The 20521-nt window shown below is 45.6% G+C and overlaps 1 protein-coding gene, 1 long non-coding RNA gene and 5 other non-coding genes across 9 annotated transcripts in view; 6 read left to right on the top strand and 1 right to left on the bottom strand.

Moving 5' to 3' along the window:
• Nucleotides 1-9127, top strand: part of LOC116947834 (uncharacterized) — a 61576-nt gene extending 52449 nt beyond the window's left edge. For 2 of the 3 annotated variants that reach the window (XR_004403727.2, XR_004403726.2), the window contains exon 3: nucleotides 8252-9127. This is a non-coding gene — a long non-coding RNA (uncharacterized LOC116947834). Of the gene's footprint in view, nucleotides 1-2697; nucleotides 6987-8251 lie in introns of those variants that run through there. The other variant, XR_012945728.1, reaches the window with a different exon arrangement.
• On the top strand, nucleotides 653-725 carry TRNAT-AGU (transfer RNA threonine (anticodon AGU)). Its single transcript has one exon. It is a non-coding gene; the product is annotated as a tRNA-Thr (tRNA).
• Nucleotides 3987-4059, top strand: TRNAT-AGU (transfer RNA threonine (anticodon AGU)). Its single transcript has one exon. It is a non-coding gene; the product is annotated as a tRNA-Thr (tRNA).
• On the top strand, nucleotides 4958-5030 carry TRNAT-AGU (transfer RNA threonine (anticodon AGU)). The gene has a single exon. It is a non-coding gene; the product is annotated as a tRNA-Thr (tRNA).
• TRNAT-UGU (transfer RNA threonine (anticodon UGU)) lies at nucleotides 6013-6085 on the top strand. The gene has a single exon. It is a non-coding gene; the product is annotated as a tRNA-Thr (tRNA).
• Nucleotides 6991-7063, top strand: TRNAT-UGU (transfer RNA threonine (anticodon UGU)). The gene has a single exon. It is a non-coding gene; the product is annotated as a tRNA-Thr (tRNA).
• On the bottom strand, nucleotides 7403-19622 carry NEK2 (NIMA related kinase 2). Its single transcript, XM_032964025.2, has 9 exons — nucleotides 18899-19622; nucleotides 15765-15982; nucleotides 14537-14777; nucleotides 13190-13272; nucleotides 12378-12504; nucleotides 11834-12068; nucleotides 10970-11024; nucleotides 10228-10307; nucleotides 7403-8558 (listed from the first exon to the last, which is right to left on the bottom strand). Exons 1-9 carry the CDS (start codon nucleotides 18992-18994, stop codon nucleotides 8293-8295), a joined length of 1401 nt encoding a protein of 466 aa, XP_032819916.1. The 5' UTR covers nucleotides 18995-19622; the 3' UTR covers nucleotides 7403-8292.
• Between the last annotated feature and the right edge of the window lie 899 nt (nucleotides 19623-20521).

Raw genomic sequence — 20521 nt, 5'->3', positions numbered from 1 at the left:
ACGTTATCCATGTATTGTTTGTGAACACCGAGAGCTAATTCAGAACAACAGGGACTGTCAAGTACTTATCCTTTAGAGTGAATATATGACGTTTTGGGGAGAAAAACATTACGTTAAAATTACTCCATTGAATGACTCAAAGCTTTGCCATTTGTGATATTCTGCTCTGTTGTGTGCGTCTTTTCCGGAAACGTTCTCCAATATTTCATTTTAAAAAGGGGGCTTAATGTGAGTGCTGGACTTTTGATTAATAATTGGGTTTATTATTAATATTTTACCACGTTGCATTTTACTTGCCATACTTTTAAATGGGAACATCACAAATAAATGAATGGACTCGCTTCCATATTCTGAACGCTTCGAAAACAGGACTGAATAATTTTCCAGGTAGCGTATCCTGAAACCTTTTCTTGATCCTTAAGTGCCAATCTTTTGATTTAAAGCTTTCGTGACTGCAGGGAATAATATTCTTAGTTCTTTCGGTAAAATCACGTAGAAGGGAAACAATAAAATAAAAAATATATAAAACAATCAAATTCTCACGACGTGTCGACTGCAACACAAGCAATCATCATCAGGTGTGAAAACCAATCTTTGTCAATGGTCAAGATGTGGAATCCTAGTATGCCTATTGAGAACAGATCCCTCAGCTGGCTCCATAGCTCAGTGGTTAGAGCACTGGTCTAGTAAACCAGGGGTCGTGAGTTCAATTCTCACTGGAGCCTACAAATATTTTTGTCTTATTTATCGCTATAGACATTTCCTAACAACTCTGAAACCACCAAATGTCCGCCCATGAGCACCAAAACTATAAATACGGTTATCTTAACTTATAATGCTTTAATTGCCGAGGAGAGCAAGATTTTTAGAAGGGGTTGTTTTGTATATGTACGTGTTGCCATGCAGCTCAGTATGGTCCTGGAACAGGTTTAGCAGGCCTCCTGCTGGTGTGGCGCTTGGCTCAGGCAATGATAATGATCTTAGAATAAGAGGAAGTGCAGGGAGGCGGTTCATGTATTTGTAGATTTTTTTGCATTTGGCGCAGAACATCACAGTTTATCATAAATACGAGTGTACTGTACGTTACTTTCCCAATATTACCTCTCCACTGAGTCTCAACACTTTGCATGCGAGTCCTGAGGACGTTTCCAATGATGAGTGTTTTTTTTCGCAACGTGAGGAAAAACCAGAGTAGCCACGCGAATAAGGGGTGACACTCAACACTGCCTTCTGCTGGCCGCTTGCAGCCTCGTGCCTGTAAACACGTGGAACACCCTGGTGGCCTGTAAACACGTGGAACACGCTGGTGTCCTGTAAACACGTGGAACACGCTAGTGTCCTGTAAACACGTGGAACACCCTGGTGGTCTGTAAACACGTGGAACACCCTGGTTGCCTGTAAACACGTGGAACACCCTGGTGGCCTGTAAACACGTGGAACATCCTGGTGGTCTGTAAACACGTGGAACACCCTGGTGGCCTGTAAACACGTGGAACACCCTGGTGGCCTGTAAACACGTGGAACACCCTGGTGGCCTGTAAACACGTGGAACATCCTGGTGGCCTGTAAACACGTGGAACATCCTGGTTGCCTGTAAACACGTGGGACACCCTGGTGGCCTGTAAACACGTGGAACACCCTGGTGGCCTGTAAACACGTGGAACACCCTGGTGTCCTGTAAACACGTGGAACATCCTGGTTGCCTGTAAACACGTGGGACACCCTGGTGGCCTGTAAACACGTGGAACACCCTGGTGTCCTGTAAACAACTGGAACACCCTGGTGTCCTGTCAACACGTGGAACATCCTGGTGATCACCAAACCCGATAACTAACCAGGCCGAAGATTGAGTTTTTAAGATCTGATGAGATTGGGCACTTTCTGGATTCGAATACATTTCCAGACCAGACTATTAAAGTTGCATATAATATCTGTTTGGTTGACAATGCAACCATTGGCCTAATGCTATAGTTCTGAGCGCAACATCAAAATCAGAATCTTTATTTATCCTAGAGGAATGCGGTGAGCTATGACGCTGTTTTTTCACAGATGTCCAGTTGTCACAGGTGCCCAGCGCAAATGTACATAACCAGGCTCGAAGCCGGCTTAGCTTTCGAGGTCTGATGAGATGGGGCATATTCAGGGTGATGTGGTCGTAGTTTGAGACAGAGGATATACTACACACAAGGGGCCACCCTGCCACTGACTCTATGTCGGCATGGACCCTTATTTGGTAAGAGTGGGCACAAGTCGTGGGAACGTTTTCATCTGGGATTGCAGATGTGGCAACGGGCCACGTAAAAATGTTACGCGCAAAGATGAATAAACAGAGCATCCACCACACGCATAAGGGGCCGTCGATAAATGACGTCACGAACCTAGGGGGGGTCAACATTTATGACGATGTGTGACGATGGGGGGGGGGGGGGTGAGAAATGTGACGTCACATCAAAATGCGCAACTTTAAATAAATATAGACAACACGTTCTACTTAATTAAATAGACTTTTTAATAAATGTTTTCTCCTACATCAGTGCAGCGCCACATTAAATACGCACTACAATGACAATAGTTTAAAGCGATTTGAAGCTTGCTTTATTTTCAAAATGGAAATATGGTTTGGGGGGGGGGGGCAGAGCTTTGTGACGTCATATTTGAGGGGGGGGGTCTGACTTTTTGTGACGCCGTGTGACGAAAGGGGGGGTAAAAAATCGTCCAAAATCGCGTGACGTCATTTATTGACGACCCCTAATTAACACTGGCGTATAACGGAAACATATAATGTACTGACCTAGGAATATAGTTATATATCTAGATCACAATTACTGTATATACATTCTTCCCCAAAGTTTAATTTTTTTTTCTAATATTTTTGTCTTATTGTTTTTCCTGTGACCAGCTGATTATTTTTCGATTGCTGTTATGACTGAGCCATTTCCACTTCGGTTAAGAGGTAAATATATAAAGGTGCAGCCCTGAAATAACTCGCTCACACCACTGTTGGCAGAAGGGCTCCCACTAGAGGGAGGTATATAGAGTACTGTATTTGGCCTACTCCTCCATGCTGGCTTGAGATCTTGTAAGAGATGGGAGCACCCACACGTTAGGGGCCGTCCATAAATCACGTCACGCGATTTTGGACGATTTTTGACCCCCACCTCGTCACACGGCGTCACATAAAGTCAGACCCCCCCCCCCCCTCAAATATGACGTCACAAAGCTCTGCTCCCCTCCCCCCCCAAAAAAACATGCTTCAAATCGCTTTAAACTATTGTCATTGTAGTGCTAATTTAATGTGGCGCTGCACTCTGATGTTGTAGGAGAAAACATTTATTTAAAAAGTCTATTTAATTAAGTAGAACGTGTTGTCTATATTTATTTAAAGTTGCGCATTTTTACGTGACGTCACATTCTAAACCCCCCCCCCCCCCCATCGTCACACGTCGTCACAAATGTCTGACCCCCCTCGCCCCTAGGTGCGTGACGTCATGTATGGACGGCCCCTTACCTCACCACACACAGTACCAGCCAATCGACTCTTATACCCATTGTATATTGCTGGGCTACTTTGGAAACTTTACAAGAAGGTTGACTTTCAAGTCCAGAGTGCAAAGCATTACAATCATATTCTTGGTTCTTTCGGTAAAGTCACCACGTAGAAGGGAAATAAGAAAAAAATATAAAACAATAAAATTATCACGACGTTTCGATTGCAACACAAGCAATCATCATCAGGTGTGAAACCCACAGCAAGAACATTTTTATTTTCTTGCTGTAATTTTCTGTGGTTTTCACAACCTGATGATTGCTTGTGTTGCAATCGAAACGTCGTGAGAATTTTATTGTTTTATATTTGTATTATTTTATTGTTTACCTTCTACGTGACGTCTCGACTTAACAGTATAATAAGTTGTCACTGGCTAACACACGACACACACGCATGTGCTACTACATACGTGTGTACGCGCTGGTGCCGGTAGTGGTGCGGCTCCATAGCTCAGTGGTTAGAGCACTGGTCTAGTAAACCAGGGGTCGTGAGTTCAATTCTCACTGGAGCCTCGTTTCTTTTATTAGGATAGCTGTTATTGTCGCGTACGTTTATTTGCGTTAACATTTTTAATTTTTTTATTATTATTTAGGAACCCAGCGATTCGAGTTCGATTCCTCGCTCACGGGGGGGGGTTGGGGTGAACAACAGTGACGATTATCTTAAACTGGTTCTGAGTGGTGCGGTATGTAGACTCGGCCACTAGGGAGGAAACATGCGGCCAAGTGCGTGTCTTGTTTGTTGGTGACCCACCGGCCCGCCCTCGCCTTCAGTTTTAGTTCAGTTTCAGTTCATTTATTTTGGTATAGCAACCGCGCAACAAACAAAACAACAAAAACACGAACAAGAAAACACATCTTAAAGTGACTATGTGACTGTTCATAGGCGCTGCACCGCTAAACAGCACTTGCCCCCAAGACTCTGTTTAGGCGATAGGGGGGATCTTTGTCTTTGGTGCTGTGCGTGGTGGGGCGCGGTAGTTACTGGTGGTTATCGCGGTGCGATATAATCCTGGCCAACAACCGGCGACGAATATCTGAACTGGTCCTGGGCCTCCCCTAGGTCGACTCAGCCTCAAATGACGGTACCGAGACGGTGTGTGAAAATCGCTACTGGGGGAGACAAAGGCGGCCGGGCACGGCGCTGGCCATCCACCCGCCACGTGTGCACTCGCCCTAAAAGTCTGTTGGTTATACGGGGGAATCTTCTGTCTTGTGCATTGTGTAGCGTGCTGTGCAGTTCACAAAGACGCCAGACGATTGAGCACAAAGTAAAAAACGATGTTAAACATTTTACGTAAGTTTTCCAACGATCTTCAACGTGTATATATATTTCATTTTCAACGTCGCATGTTTCGGAGCGAACGCGATTTGACATATAAATGGGTGTGGGCAGCGATACGTATCACGTGGCTCCATAGCTCAGTGGTTAGAGCACTGGTCTAGTAAACCAGGGGTCGTGAGTTCAATTCTCACTGGAGCCTTAGGTATTTTTTATTTTAAAATAAATTTTATTGCAGATGTAGGTTTTTTTTAATCATGTTTTACGAGCTAGCAGGTTGCATACGCTTACGTTGGGCTTTACTGGAGAGGACCACGTTTGTATGAGATTTTAAGCGGTTTATAGCTGGAGGCTGATCCTGCACAATGATTGCGCAATCAACCTCTGGCTGATAACTTTTTGGAGACCGACATTAAAACACGTTTATTGTATTTTGATAGCATTTTTTTTTTACAAAAATAACATTAAACTATATTTGAGCCAATTGCTTTTCATTTTGTCCTTCAAGAGCATCATTAAAATGTACACTAATCACTTAACCCGTGTCAAATACTTGTGTTAATGTAATCTGCAAATGGGTAACTATTATACCTTAATCAATATTTATTTTTACTGGAGGAATCCGATTTTCTATAAAGCTCTTTTTCATTGAAAAAGGATGGTACGTCACCTTCCTTTGACTGATGAGCTAGGAGTTTTCTAAATACAAACCTGTCAACCCCCTTATCAGTGCCCACCTTATTTAAGACCAATTCAGACCTTATTGGTCACCCTGTGCCCTGAACATCTCAACGTTCATCCGACACAGTCCCATCACAAGAGAGAAACACAAATAGACTTACAGTATTTTTTTTGCCTGGATTGAAACGGCTGTACGCCGTATGGACTTGAAAACCGAATTTCCCTGTACAAGAATACAGGTCAAACCGTACGGGTTGACACGGTATGTCAATATGTGAACCGTCAGGTGCTGCAGCATAAAAAAAACCCCCATTGGCAACAAAGTAATTCTATGTTAGGGTGCTGACGTGTCCGCAGTGCACATTTACATTCGCCACCATGCAGGCTCATTGAACCATGCGCTGCTGGGCGTTGCTGCAGTGCATAGTTACACAGCATTGTGCAGTGTACAGCGTTTGTCATCAGCTGTTATATAATGATTTAGCAGGCTTGATCGTAGGAGTGGCTCCATAGCTCAGTGGTTAGAGCACTGGTCTTGTAAACCAGGGGTCGCGAGTTCAATTCTCGCTGGGGCCTAAATGTTTTTTGATCATCTACACGTTTTAGTCAATCGCCCCCAACGGTCGTCAGCGTAGTCATTGGAAACAAATGTTCCCGACTCGGTTTTTGTTGTTTTACGTTCTGGAGATCCGTATTGACACACTGAAGTCACATAGGTTTGTAGCGTCTCGAATCAGCAAGCCACTTAAATACTGCCAAGTGGGCTGGCCCCACACGAGACCAACGATATTTAAAAACTGTTTAATTTAACACTCGGTGAATGAAGTTCGTCACTAGCGTATTTGTTAACGGCTGCATGTGGCCTGTTGGCCAGGTTTGTGGTAAAAGCTAAAAGGGTTTTTGGTATTTATCAGTACAAATTAAGTTTTGCACCACTGGCAGTTTTGCACCACTGGCATCTGGCTTTTTTGGAGTGATGTAAAAAAAAATTCGACTTGGTAATGCTGGTCGAGACTTACGACAGAGTGCCAGCCAAAGGAGTGAACAGTCCTGAGAGGATGGTCCATGAAAGGTTGAAACGATGAGATCAGCTTCTGTGCAGGAGCTTGATGGATTGTTAAATCACATGATCGTGACAAATGGTAATGGCTTGGGGAGGTCTTCATCCAGCAGTGGAAAATAAATTAATGGTGACAATGATTAAGAAGGGCTTCCATCGACAGGTTTATTATAAATCCAAAACTTTTTAACTTTCACCAATAGTTTTGGCTTTCCTGTGTAACTTATTACTCTCTTGATTTAATCAACCATCACTCAGAATATGCGGCCAGTGATATCAGTTGCCACTTAAATTTGTCAACAGGTGGCACTGCTCAGCTTGTCTCCACCATGGATTTGTCAACTAATTGGTTGCTTCTTGTCCAACACAAACAGGTTTGGCTACACTTCAAAGACTACGCTGAGAGGCACTTGTCAGGCTAGGCTCCATAGCTCAGGGGTTAGAGCACTGGTCTTGTAAACCAGGGGTCGCGAGTTCAATTCTCGCTGGGGCCTTGTTTTGTTGCTTTTAATTAAAATTGTGCATTTAGCATAAATTAAAAGCTTTAAACTCCATTACATTAATCATTACAAGCACGGTAATAAATGAGTCCATAGGTGGAAGAAAACATCTCCATGCTGTCAGTCGTAGGGGGTTGTTTGACCAAACGTTACCGCCACTGGTCAGTGGAGGGTTAGTAAAAGGTGAAGACAGCACAGGATCGGTTCAACTATCACTCAGCATTGACGTCAGCCGCAGTCAGGAACCAAACCACGAGTGCCACACAGCTCCCTTCCGTTGTAGACTGAACGATATACTGATCATTTTTCACCTAAAATCTGTTGCATCAAAAGCCAGGTAAAATAATCACGTTTATTTTACAAACTCAGTGGATTTGGCAAAAAAAAATACATCCAAAGCTTAGCATTCATTCAGCAACAGCTGCTAAGAGCGTGACACAATGCAACTAGGTATAAATCAACATACTTTTTAAGCAGCGCCTGCATTTTATTCTGTAAAAATATAAAATCTACATTATAATTTGATTTAAATATCACTCAACATTCAACTCTACATCAATTCAGCAACTACGAATGAAACGTCATCATAATCACACAGTATATACAACTAGATATGCAACTGATTCTCAGCTGAAAATACATGAACAAAATGTAAACTTGCTGTAATTTCCAGTATTTAAATCAGCATTGGGCTCTAAAGTTGTTTCACAAGAAACTAATGCTGAAAAATGTGCCCACCGCTGCGTAAAATGAGTAAACTCGGGGTTCCGCACTCACCATCATCGCCAAAGATTTAAGAGCAAATATTCTCCGTCAGTCCCACTACTCCTTAACACCACTCAGTCCATGACCTCCAGTTACCCAGACATGATCCAATTCTAGGCAGAATGTCTGCCAGTCAATGAACAGTACCCACAAAACATCCACAGACCACCTACCACAACAATTTCATTGCATGGGAGATGACTGGCCGATATGCAAACTCAGAACCAGAGTTCCGAGTTTGCCGTGTAACTTATTACTGTCTTGATTTAATCAACCATCACTCAGAATATGCGGCCATTGATATCAGTTGGAGGGCCCAATACTCAAAATGTACCGCTAAACCCCAGTTCTTTGGTACCTTTGACTTCAACATCTATAACTTTTAAAATTCCCACTTTTGTTGTATTTCATCGACAGCGGGTGGTGTCGTGGAGGCCGCGGCCGTTGCCGGCACCGGCTCAACGCATGCCCAGCAGCTGCCGGCTCTTGAGCTGGGATTCCGCCTCGAGGTATCGCAGCTCGCGCGTGCGCATGTTCGCTGCCTGCAGGCGCTCGCGCAGGGCATCCCCACGTCCCACCGGTGCACGGCACGGCCCCGCCAGCGACACGACCGTTGCCGCCCCGACCGAAACCGTCGCACCCACCACCAGGCCGGTGTTCTCCTTGCTCTGTACGCCGTCTCCCACAAACTGCACCTTCTTGCGTGCGAAAGCAAACTCGCCGTCTGCCGGAACAAGGAGAGGAGGGGGGCGAGCGCTTCCGTGAGTTTGTAATCGGACACCCCTGATAGTGTTAGTTTGGTGCTTGTGGTTGTTTATTTGTGTGAATAAACATCAATCACTCGCGTCACCAGTTACCACGCGTGCAGTGTTTCGGCATTCCCCGTGATTCGACGAATTGCTACGTTTGGGGCGTTACGATTCCATCCAGGAGTGGATACTGTTCTTGCCTTGTTTGCAAAGTCTCATGGGATTGCATGTCTCCTGACTTTTCTCTCATTTGGTTGGTGTCATTTGTACCATTAGCCCAAGGGTAATGTGATACATTTTCTTCCCCCCCCCCTCTGAATTGTTACACGCTGAACAGTTATATATTCAGAGAATGGATTTGGCTCCGGGAGACCCAACTGAACACTTTATTTGTTACAGTCCAGTGTTGATAAAGCTCTTTTCTAATGAATTGTTGTGGAAGCATAAAAGCTTACACCATTGTGCAGTACGCCGACTGTAAGTTATGGTAAAACAACACATGTTAAGTGGTGGAAAAACACAAAATATACCTCAATGAAAGCAGTGTCAGTGCCTTTCATCAGTTCTGAATCGTATCGGGAAGGGTAAAACTGCATATAATATTGTCTTATACACACACATAGCCTTTGTGTATGAAATATTTACAACAGAGCCATATAAAAAAGGTAACAACTTGAAAGATTTATTAATCTGCAGTATTAAAAACGTCCGTTTTCATTTTAATGAGACATTCGCAAACGCAAAACGGCAACGCCAACTACGAAGTACAACCTTTATTAATAACAATAAATATCATTGTCACGTTTCCATGCCAGCCAAATTTGAGCAAGACCATGATTGCAGATGCAAAATCAACTTCGTATTTACACGTAACCATGCATTTTTGCGGCGCTCGCACGCGCTGAATAATTCATCACGAGCTGCCGTGCCGCTGCACCATAATTGGGCGTGTGGACAGGGCGAGTGTTGTTTGAAAGAACCAATTAAAGCCAGCACGACTCGTGGTGCGATGTGACCAGGACCACACACAACCCTGCTGCCTTTTGTCAATCCAGTATTGATATTGTCACATTCCACGAGATACTCACTTAGGGCCGAATTGATCTAGGACCAGTTAAGATATCATTCGTTCCCTAAGTTAGCTGTGGCAAGGAATTTAACTAAGCTCGTTGGGCATATTGCAGAGTGTGCACAGGACTGCATCACCGATCCCCACACACATAGACATAAAGACCCCCCCCTATTGGGGGCAAGTGAGCACCTATGAAGGCCGACGCTGCACACAAGGGGACGCTATGGTCAGCACCACATGCAAACACACACTCACGCGCGCATACACAAAATAAAGATTCCCCCGCATCGCCACACAAGGCAAGTGCTGTTGGCGAGCCCCGATGCTACCAAGCGCCTATTTGTGTATATTTATATATACTATTGGAGCAAGTGCTTTTAGCGAGCACCTATGAAGGCCGGTACGCCACATGAGGAGGGTGGGTATATATACACACACACACACACAAATAGTCGCTTGTCGGTGCAGCGCGAGCCATCACGCGAGGTTCATCCTGTAGCGGTCAGCGGTGGCCGCTCGCCACTGCCGCCTGGGCTGCGGGGGGCTGGTAGCGCACAAGCACCCGCAGTTACCTGGGTTCACGAGCTCGGCAAGCGCCGACCCCGGTGCCGGCACGCAGCAGCCCGGCGCATCCAGCTTCAGCTCCTCCATCCTGCGCGGCGACGGCACGAGTCGGGGTACAGCGGAGAGACCGCGCGTCAGAGCTGCGGTACCGGCATCGGATTTCCAGACCACAGCGGCCGGTTGCGTAAAAATGCCTTGGGCCATATTCACGTCTTGGTGAATGTTCCTTTTGGTCCAAGAGAAATGCTCCTGTATTTTTCCAAACTTTTCTCTTTTACAATTGTGCTAGTGGCATCACGTCATTAAACGGAGGGTCCATATGGTACTCTCAAGAAGCAATGCTTCACGCTGTACGTTAAACGTTACGTTTAAGTAGATATCATAGAACCGCTTCCGAGATCCTCTCAAGTTGCCCTCCATACCTATAAAACACTAAGAGGGCGGTTTGTTCACAACTGCCACAGGCTTCAGTCTCTCCATCTCCAGCTACCCACCTTTCAGGGTTCTGAAAGGTGTGAACGCGTTAAACCACTCAATCACACTCCTTTATTTAATCAAATCAGGAGGCCTTCGAGGTCATCCCTTGCATGTGAAACCTGGGTTGACAAAAATTCGTGAACGCGCAGTCGTGTTGAAAGGAAACAGTTGCGAGTCAATTTCCCAGTCTGAAATCAGACCTGAGGCATGGGAATGGCGTATGATTGTGATCGCGAAGGATGTCATGCTTTATTTGATGTCCGCCTTTCCTACCTGGATAGTTTTTCGTCAGCCAGCCTTTCCCTCAGACACAGTTCCTTTTCCCGTTCTATGAAAAACAAACAAACTTACAAGTGGAAAATAATGAAGTTGGGATAAATCCCAACTCACAGGTAGAACATTTCCTCGAGTATTCTTTTACCAACAGGAGCATCAGGTGACAGTTTGACATAGCAGCCGGTTCTGTAGTGTAATTTCCCGAAAGTATAAACGCATGGATGCAAGGAGAGGTGTCAAGCCAGATATGGCAATGACCTCAGGTTATTAAGGGAATTAACTGGATCCAGGGTTAAATTTTGGTTCATGAATCACCGCCTTCGTCGTCCAAACTGTAATGTTCCATTTCTATTGTCGTTTTCTTTGTAAGACATGAAATGACTCGCTCATTAGTTCCATTGACCTGCACGTCACACTTGCATGCAATCTCTGCATGGATTGTAAATATTTCATTATTACGCGCGCTACTGAATATAGACTCCATTCCACGTGTAAACATCTATTTAAATGGATTGATCGTTACATGCCGAATGATGACACAATCATCAATTAAAAGGCCATCAAAAAGTCCACGCATTTACCACACAACCATCATCAGAAGCAATAGCGAGTAATGCCAGATAAATGACATCAATTAATTAAAATCAATTCTATTTTTCATGACATGCATCAGCCAATACCATCCCTACCCTTGCTACCAGACCATCACTATCTAGGTGCTTTCGCATTTATATGCTTCGTAAATACAATTTCCAGCGCATTTTTACAACTGTAAAATCCCTTTGTTATCGCTCTGTAAAAACCATTTGCTATGGGGCTACTGAGCCGATTCGCGGAGGAAGCTGAAACGGACTGGCTCACGTTCCAACCGCTCCTCCCGCTCGCGCAGGGCTTGCTCCTTGGCCTGGAGCTGCTCCTCCTTGCGACGGAGATCTGCCACCAAGCCCTCCTCCGCAGAGGGGCTACCGCCAGAGCGTCGCTCCGTGGTGGGGACCCCGCGCGGCTTCTCGGGCGCCGCCCGCGCCTGCTCTTCGTCCAGCACCTCCGCCAGGAGGCCGTACTGCATGATCTGCTCGATGGATGGCCGCAGGTAGTCCTGTGGTCGCACGCACGTGAACACGTGCGCATTCATTCTACGTCGATCCAGACTCGTAACTGTTAGAATGCTATCCCGCCCCACCGTCCCCCCCCCAACCAACTGTCGCCGCAAAGAAGTGTCCACTGACCTTTGCTCCTACAATGGGAGCAAACTTTCAAAGCTATGCATCTCATCTGTTTTGTCAAGACAGTAATCTGGCGCGAGGTCGGATTACAACGTGGACAATGATCCAGTTCCATCCATCGCAGCCTCGCCGCTTGCTTTTCCCTTCTGGGCAACACGGTCCCCTCGACGTGCGAGATGCACCTTCAGGTTGAGCATCTTGGAAATAATTTCGTTCAGCTCGTCCGAGTAGCGGTAGGGGATCCTCCTGAACTTCCCTTCCTTGATCTTCTCCGCCAGCTGCTTCTGGTTCATGGCCGTGAACGGGGGCCTGGGGGCGACAGGAAGCTGTATCTGTGGTGGCGTTGCGGCATTGCCAACTTTGCTGTTTAGATCAATAAAGATAATCCATTCCAAGGTGCAATACATCACATGTTTTCATTATTTCAATTGTGCTATCGGCATCATGTAATGAGAAAAAAAGAATCAATTTGGAAATCTTACACAAAGCAGTCCATGCCCTCATGGTAGGTTCCAGTCCCTGGAAAGTGGCATCACATAACTACGTTCGAGATCCCTTCAATGGTCTCTTGTCCACACTCGGGTGGCTGCACCTCCTAAAGCCTGCCCCTCTCGCAGAGGTGTCCGTCGCATGGCAAAGCAAAAATGTTGTGTTTCTCGGACGGATGGAAAAATACAAAATCAAGCAAAAATCTCAATTTTATTTAGTATTATGCAGTCATTGATGACCAGGACGAGACCATCACCTCCATAAAATCTAGAAGCTGGATTAATCATGGGTGGTGAACTCAGATTACAACCCAGTATCTCAAGTGCCAAATCAGTGCTCTGACAGGTAATGGAATCTCTGAGCAACCTAGCGACGTTTGAGGCCTGACTTAAAACCAGCCAAAGACACGCATGACTCAAGTTCTCATGAAACAATGTTTGGCTTCAACGCTGCACTTGTGGTGGTCGATTTCTCATGCAATTGGCAGCCTGCACACTGTACTCACACCAGCGCGCAGAGCTCGTAGAGCAGGCAGCCCAGCGACCAGATGTCAGACTTCTCATTGTACGACATGCGGCTGAACTGCTCCTGCAACGATACAATCCCACGTGCACCGTCGATGGATGGAGGGGGCCGGTGGGGCAGCCCACGGAATCCTTCGTTAGGATTTCCGACTCTGACAAACTCCGAGCAGGTTTGCGACTAGTCAATTAATATTGACTATCGCATCCAGCCGGGTTGGCTACGTAAGGTGTGAAAGAGGTTCAACATACATATTATTAATTCCTACGGCCATGGTATCAGTAACTGAATTGTGGGGGTAAGAATCAATCATTTTCTAGTCATGCAAACTCATGCTATTTTTAAAAGAATAATGGATTACATGAACTAGACCGAACAAACGAGACCGAGCAAGACATTTACGGTGACATTCGTCAAATGAAAAGGGCAATCAAGATGCAACGAGACAAAGCAAATGAGGCAATACAAGGAAAACTACCGTATTTTCCCACGTATAACCCGCGGGGTATACCACTTTTTACACACAAAACAAGACCCTGCGGGGTATATGGAGGTGCGGGCTATCCCAAAAATATTTTACACGTGTGATATGTCATGACTCGTTTAAAAATTTTCATGGTAGGACTAGCCACTATGCAACACTTACCTTTGACTAAAGCACTGCTGAATAAACCACTCACACTAAAATTGCACATGTTATCACGTTTTAAATAAATTGTTTGTACAATTAAACGACAATGTTTGAAGTGCGCGCACTGGGGGGTGGGGCAGCTGGGAGGAGAGAGAGGTGGGGGGGGTTGGTGGCTAGGCAACGGCGTTACCGGAGTGCCGCTATTATCTGCGCAGTGCGCAATCTGCCAGTGCTAAAACTGTACTTATCTACCAGTTATGTGTTACTTATTCATTGGATATTTACTTTTGTTACTTATTTACTGTTTTAAGTTCATTCGTTTCCGGTTAGTTTGTTTTCTATGTGCATGTTACGATTTTAACGTTAACAATTGATAGTGGAATGTATTACAAATGTAAACTTCGTATTAATATGATGGAATTAAGCTGCGGTAACGACGTTAAATATATGAATGCATGCGGGGTATATGGAGGTGCGGGCTATCTGAAATTTGTTTTACACAAAACGCTATTTTTGCGGGGTATATGCATCTGCGGGTTATATGCGTATGCGGGCTATATGCGGGAAAATACGGTAATTCTTCAATCGAAGCGTGAATGTGAATCGTGACTATGATTCGTGGAGAGAGTGAATTGCCACACACCCGTCAAACACGGCATTGAGTCAAGCGCGATGGTGGTTAGTGGCCGTTAGCCGTACCGGCGACATGTAATAGGGCGTTCCCACAAACGTCTTGGCGAAGCTGGTGTCATGCTGTAGGATGCGCGCTAGCCCAAAGTCTCCGAGCTTCACGTTGTGCCGTGCGTCCAGGAACACATTGGCCGGCTTGAGGTCGCGGTGCAGCACCGTGCGCCCGCCGGCCGTGCGCCGGTGGCACTCGCGAAGCGCCAGCACAAGCTGCGCCAGCACCCGCAGGACAAACTCCTCCTCCAGGAAACGCCTGCACGGCAGCATTTGAACGGGGACGTCAAGGGTGACAACACGGTTTAGCGATAGGTAAAAAAAAAGACTCACTAAGTGCATCGGCCAGTTGACAAAGCCATTGTGATTAGATTCTGTCCATCTCCCTGAAGTGTCTTCATTTCCCCTTCTGCTATCGTGCCATCTAAATTCCATTCTTGCCTGTGACTTTCCACCAAGCACTCCCTGCTCTAAACAATCCCTCTCTTCTTTAAACTCTCCAGATGCACGTGCCTGCGATTTGAACATCGATCATGAGACGCGATCGCATTTAAGACGCTTTATAAATCCAAGACGTGATTGAAATGTAAAAAACCTCCCGCGAGGCCATGGCAAAAGAATAACATCGGCAGCTATATATAGAGTAGGGCAATTTGAGATGTGAAAGCAGGCTCTGCCGACTCTTGGCGATAGGCTTGTACCGAGTCTCTCCCCCAGTGACTTGAACTGTCGCGGTCCGCCGGCACGTCTCAATTCAAGAATCCATTCCTTTGTCTCTTTTTTGCTGTCCCGTTAATTTGTATCGATCCCTCTTTCTTATTTGTTCGTTTGGATAGTTTTATTTGTTCCATTAGGCTAAATGAAATTACAAAGCAACACAACGAGTCAAGCTGGGGCAATCAAATAAATACAGCTAGGCATGTAACTATTACCCACCTAACAATAATTCCTTTCAATAAAACAATAAAAAATTTTTACTACATTTTGTTTCCATCAAGTTCCGTCTCATTTGCATCCATTATCCTTCGGACGTTTGAATATCATTTGCCTATAGGTTACAAATAGATAAAACAGTGGGTTTTTACTCGCGCGATTTTATGCATGTATTATGAGCAAAATTATCGATCGTAATAATCTGAGAATCGTTATTGCCTACTTGGTGAGAACCAAACAAGTGGGGCCTCCATCTTGATTTTGGGGACTAAAGTTGTCACACGTTGGTGAGCAAGCGTCCGAGTGAGCGTGCCTGTCACGACGGCAGCGGGAGATGAGGCTGGCAAGGTCCCCGCACTCGCAGTACTCCATGACGATGTAGAGCGTGGTATTGCTGCGGTCGATAATGCGGTCAAAGTAGCGCACAATGTTGGGGTGCTTGAGCTCGCGAAGGAGGTTCACCTCCGACACCAGCATCTGCTTCTCGGGTTCTGACATGGTGCCGTAATCCAGCACCTTCCACACCAGCACCTGCCAGACGGGTGGATGGTAGTGGTGGTGAGCATGCCCAGAATCCTCGATCAAAATAAGGCGGCCAAGACAAATAGTTAACGGAGCCTGAGTTCTCACAGAATAATCGTGGCGAACCAACAGCCCATGTCATGTGGCTCCTGGATAAATGAGACCTACCATTTTGAAACAGCCTGAAAAACAATATTTAGCATGTATGTAAATTTAACTTTTTTCGCACCATACGTAGCCAACCATGCTGAAGCTAAAACATTTTCAAACTGGCAACAATGATGATTTGAAGCTTTCGTGACTGCAGGAATCCATACTCTTTGGTTCTTTCGGTAAAGTCATGTGACTTTACCGAAAGAACCAAAGAGTATGGCAACAATGAGTTTCTAAATATAGCCTGCTCAGCCTCTTCTGTTACTGCAAGCACCTCCTACGGTCAAATAGGCGACTGAAGTGTGCGCAAATGTGCGCTTGTCGGTCAAACTTATTTGAAAGTCCCATACGTAGGGATTTTTACTGTACTGTCAAGAAAACAAATCTGCTATGATACTGCTTCTGGCAATGGCTAAGGCAGTTTTTTTTTCTCCCACTTAACGATCCTTCAAAGTTGTATAAGGGCATGCTGTCACACAGCCATGCTGTAGGAATACAAAATGCGTTTTCCCCCCATTCATCTCAAATTCCAAAACTAAAAAAAAAACACGATTAATTTAATTACCATCTAGCAGTGGATTGAGAATAACTGTCAATAATCGCGATTTCCAGCAACATTAATTCAAAATAATTATATAAGCAATCAGGTTACACGTCATTGTTTTCTTCTTGTTACCATGAGAACGTTGTAAGCGGAGATGCATGCTCATCTTAACAAAACGACCTGGTTACTGCAACAATACCTTTAGAAGAGTACAGTATTGTAATCATGGCATTTATTTTATTCAGTAAGGCCACACTGAGATTCAAGACTCCGTAGGCTTCGTGTGGGAGAAAACCGGGAGGAACCCCACAACGCAAACTCAAAACTCTGCAAAAAAAAAAACGGGTTTCATTAATCCACTTTCTGTACTGCCATATTCCGGCCACCTCGCAGCGCAAACAGCTTCTTTGGAGATTCACAAATCTCTGCGTGAGCAGTCAACCCTGGGACTCCCAAGCGCCGCTTTGGGGTGGCGCGCACAGCAACCACCACACGCCTAAATTTCGATTTAAAGCTTTCGTGACTGCAAGGATTCATCTTCTTTGGTTCTTTCGGTAAAGTCACGTAGAATGAGAATGAAATAATAAAATAAAACAATAAAATTCTCACAACGTGAGAATTTTATTGTTTTTTCTCACAACGTGAGAATTTTATTCTCACAACGTGAGAATTTGGAGCTCTGTCGTCCCGACAGTTTTTTTTGTTCCTTCACCTGAAGAAGGCCGCTTGTGTTGTGGCCGAAACGTCGTGAGAATTTCATTGTTTTATTTTATTATATTATTCTATATTCTACTTGACTTTACCGAAAGAACCAAAGAAGAACACCACACGCCTGGCTGCTGAACATTTTGTCCGGTTCAAGTTGGCACTGCGGTAGTTCACGGCGTGGTCCGGTGGGGGGCGGGGAAAGCTTTCGTCCAGCACCGGATTTACAAAAGGTGAGCGCTTTATTAATTTATTTTCGGTATTTAATTGCTAACGGCGCTGCAGGTTTATTTGCGTTTGACACACACGCAGCCAGCCATTCGAGTGGGAGTTTCAAATACTTGGGCAGACAGGTGAGCCGCTTGGGGGCAAAGTTGGTTCCCTTTGGTGCAACGATTCTTCACACCTTTTATGTCAAACTTGCACCCCCGTTGGGTTCTCAATCGTGTAAAAAAAACAATTATGTTAATACATTTGCGTAGGTTTGATGAAACAAAGTAGTGCTTATTTCGAGTTTCGATGATTTACTATTCTAAAAAAAAATCTGGCCGTGTCTCGCACCCCCGTGTTCAGAACCACTGGTTTAGGGGGAGCAACTGAATAAGTAATATTTTTTAAAACTTTTTTTTTAAAACACGCTTTTATTAAATGTACCGTACTAGTAATGGAATAGCTCCACGACACCAGGAAGTGGGCCCCGAAGCTTACCACAACGTAAGGGGCCCGTGGGCAATTTTACAGCCAACGTCAGTTGAGCGTGGACAATTAGACGCAAGCCGAAACATAACATGTAGAAAAGGTTTAAAAATATATTGTTTATTTTTATGCTAGAATATAGTATTGTCATCAGTGTGACATAAGTATACCAAGTTTCGCAGTCGATACCACATTGGGAAAGTGGGTTAAAATTGAGTTACAAGATTTCAGGATACAACAACAGACAGCGAGTTAAATAAAAGCGTGTAAAAATAAAAAACCACTGGACATAGACCCACCTTGGCTGCATTGTTTATCATTTCATGGGAATGCGGAATTCCCACCACTGCCTAATGAGAATGGTGCCTGCCAAAGTGTTAATTTGAGCAAGGATGTACTTTGAATGATACTTATTTTTGAGACCGATCTTTCAATACATTACTTAAGTGCAATACTACATCACTTAAACAAAATCAAGTTTGCCGAGCACAGGAATAAACAGTACTATTGAATGTGTAATACTAATCCGTACGTTTCTGGAATTAAGTAAACTCATAGGCGCTTGGGGAAAGAGGTGGAAGGGAATTCCGAATGCCGGGGTAGTTGACATGTCACGTTGCAATCGTCATCACAAGCAATAATCAATCCACTGCTGGATGAAGACCTCGACACCGCCGTCGCCATCTCACTCACGGTCTTGCGACACTTTGCAACGCACAGACTCCACTACTCATAAACGGTCCACCGCGGTTGTTGACAACCATTAGGTATTGGCCTTTGAATTGTGTACAAGTGGAACAATTAAATACTGAACGAACCCGTCTCACCTTGCCGTCCGACTTGCGCCGGATCTTCTGACACTCGCCGTAGGAGCCCGTGCCGATGGTGTACATCACTTCATACTCGTCCAGCTGCGACGGCATTGTAGTCTCGCTCTCTCTTCTCGATAATCCCAAATAAAATGGTATTCAATAACCCCCCCCGCCGCCGCCGCCCACCTACGGGCTCAGGTGTAAAGACGTGAAACACTTTAACTACTGGCTGTTGGGTGATAGTAATGAGGGTCCGGGTTAAGCTTCATACCGTGGAGGTTAAAGACGGAAGAAACTTGATGAAATAATTTAGATCTGCCCTCGCCAAAACCTAGAAACTGAGAACCCTTCGGGGACCGAGCCTGGTCTAGACACGCACCGCAACGGGTTGCTGAAGTTACTGCATGCAACCAGCTTCGCGGCTTTACCCTTCAGGATGAAAACAAACAAAACAGAGCGCTTATTTACGAGCGACCGTTAAACGTCTACTCAGACGAGACAACCGCCACAAATACCCGAGGAAATTTAACGAGATACGTGAGTTATAATGAGAACGGGGGCGAGCTCGTAACGACCGAGTATTCAGCAGCGCGTCGGGTTGAAGCGCCACCTCGCTCGCTCCCTCCCGCCGGCCCCGACTCCACGTGCGTGCAATTTCAAATCCCGCCTCCCGACAAGGCCACCCCTCTGATTGGCCGACGGGGGCTTAGCACGTGACGAGCTTGCCGGGCCACCCTCAACCCCGCCCCCCCTCTATTGGCTGTCGCCACTTGACAACAAACGGTCGCTGCCGGGTTCGCGCGCGCCCCCCCGCCCCCGTCAAACAAAGCGGCCCCCCCCCCCGATCCCAACCGTCGCCTTTAGTGACGCGGCCTCCACGGCACCCATCTTGGGTAGGGGGCATGAACCTCCCCTCCATTGGCTGTCACCACTTGACAACAAACGGTTGCTACCGGGTTCCGCCCCCCTCGCCAAACAAAGCGGCCCCCACCCCTCGATCCCAACCGTCGCCTTCAGTGACGCAAATTCTCTGGCAGCCATCTTGGGTAAGGGGCGTCACACTCCCCATTGGCTATCACGCCGCTGCCCCCGCCAAACAAAGCGCCCCTCGCACCCCCCCCCTCCCGATCCCAACCGTCGCCTTCAGTGACGCGATCTCCACAGCAGCCATCTTTGGTAGGGGAACGACCCCCCACCACCTAACCCAGTATTATGGACCCCCCTCTCCCCCCCCCATAGACTTGTCTGGGGTGACATCACGACGAAATAATAGTCCTCTACCATGTGAGACTAGGCTCTAAAGAAAGCTGTCTCTGGTGCGTTGTGGCCGAAACGTCGTGAGAATTTTATTGTGTTATTTTATTACTTTATTCTCATTCTACGTGACTTTACCGAAAGAACCAAAGAAGATGAATCCTTGCAGTCACGAAAGCTTTAAATCGAAATTTAATGCATATATTATCAGAGTATGTTTTTTGTTTCCATTCTCACCACAAGTATTGTGGCTAATGCAGACATGATGCTTTGTAAAAGGGTTCAGTTTGGCGTTTTAACATCTTAACACAACTGTTTTGTTGCCAGAAAAAAAGGGGGAAAACCTGTTCTCATATTTTGGTACTGGCAAAGGAGGTCCCATGA

The sequence above is a fragment of the Petromyzon marinus genome, chromosome 31, assembly GCF_048934315.1.
Source record: "Petromyzon marinus isolate PM22_M1 ecotype Great Lakes invasive population chromosome 31, UKy_Petmar_22M1.pri1.0, whole genome shotgun sequence".
NCBI classification, from domain to species: Eukaryota; Metazoa; Chordata; class Hyperoartia; order Petromyzontiformes; family Petromyzontidae; genus Petromyzon; species Petromyzon marinus.
The sequence above is the reverse complement of the archived record's forward strand: the minus strand, read 5'-3'. Positions and strand labels throughout refer to the sequence as shown.

What these genes read in the sequence shown, in the direction of transcription:
- NEK2 (XM_032964025.2), bottom strand. Translation starts at nt 18,994, where the DNA reads ATGCCGTCGCAGCTGGACGAGTATGAAGTGATGTACACCATCGGCACG. An exon ending in TCCCGCTGCCGTCGTGACAG is followed by an intron (nt 14,778 to 15,764) that starts GCACGCTCACTC and finishes GCTGCCGTGCAG; the next exon opens with GCGTTTCCTGGAGGAGGAGT. An exon ending in TACGAGCTCTGCGCGCTGGT is followed by an intron (nt 12,505 to 13,189) that starts GTGAGTACAGTG and finishes TGTCGCCCCCAG; the next exon opens with GCCCCCGTTCACGGCCATGA.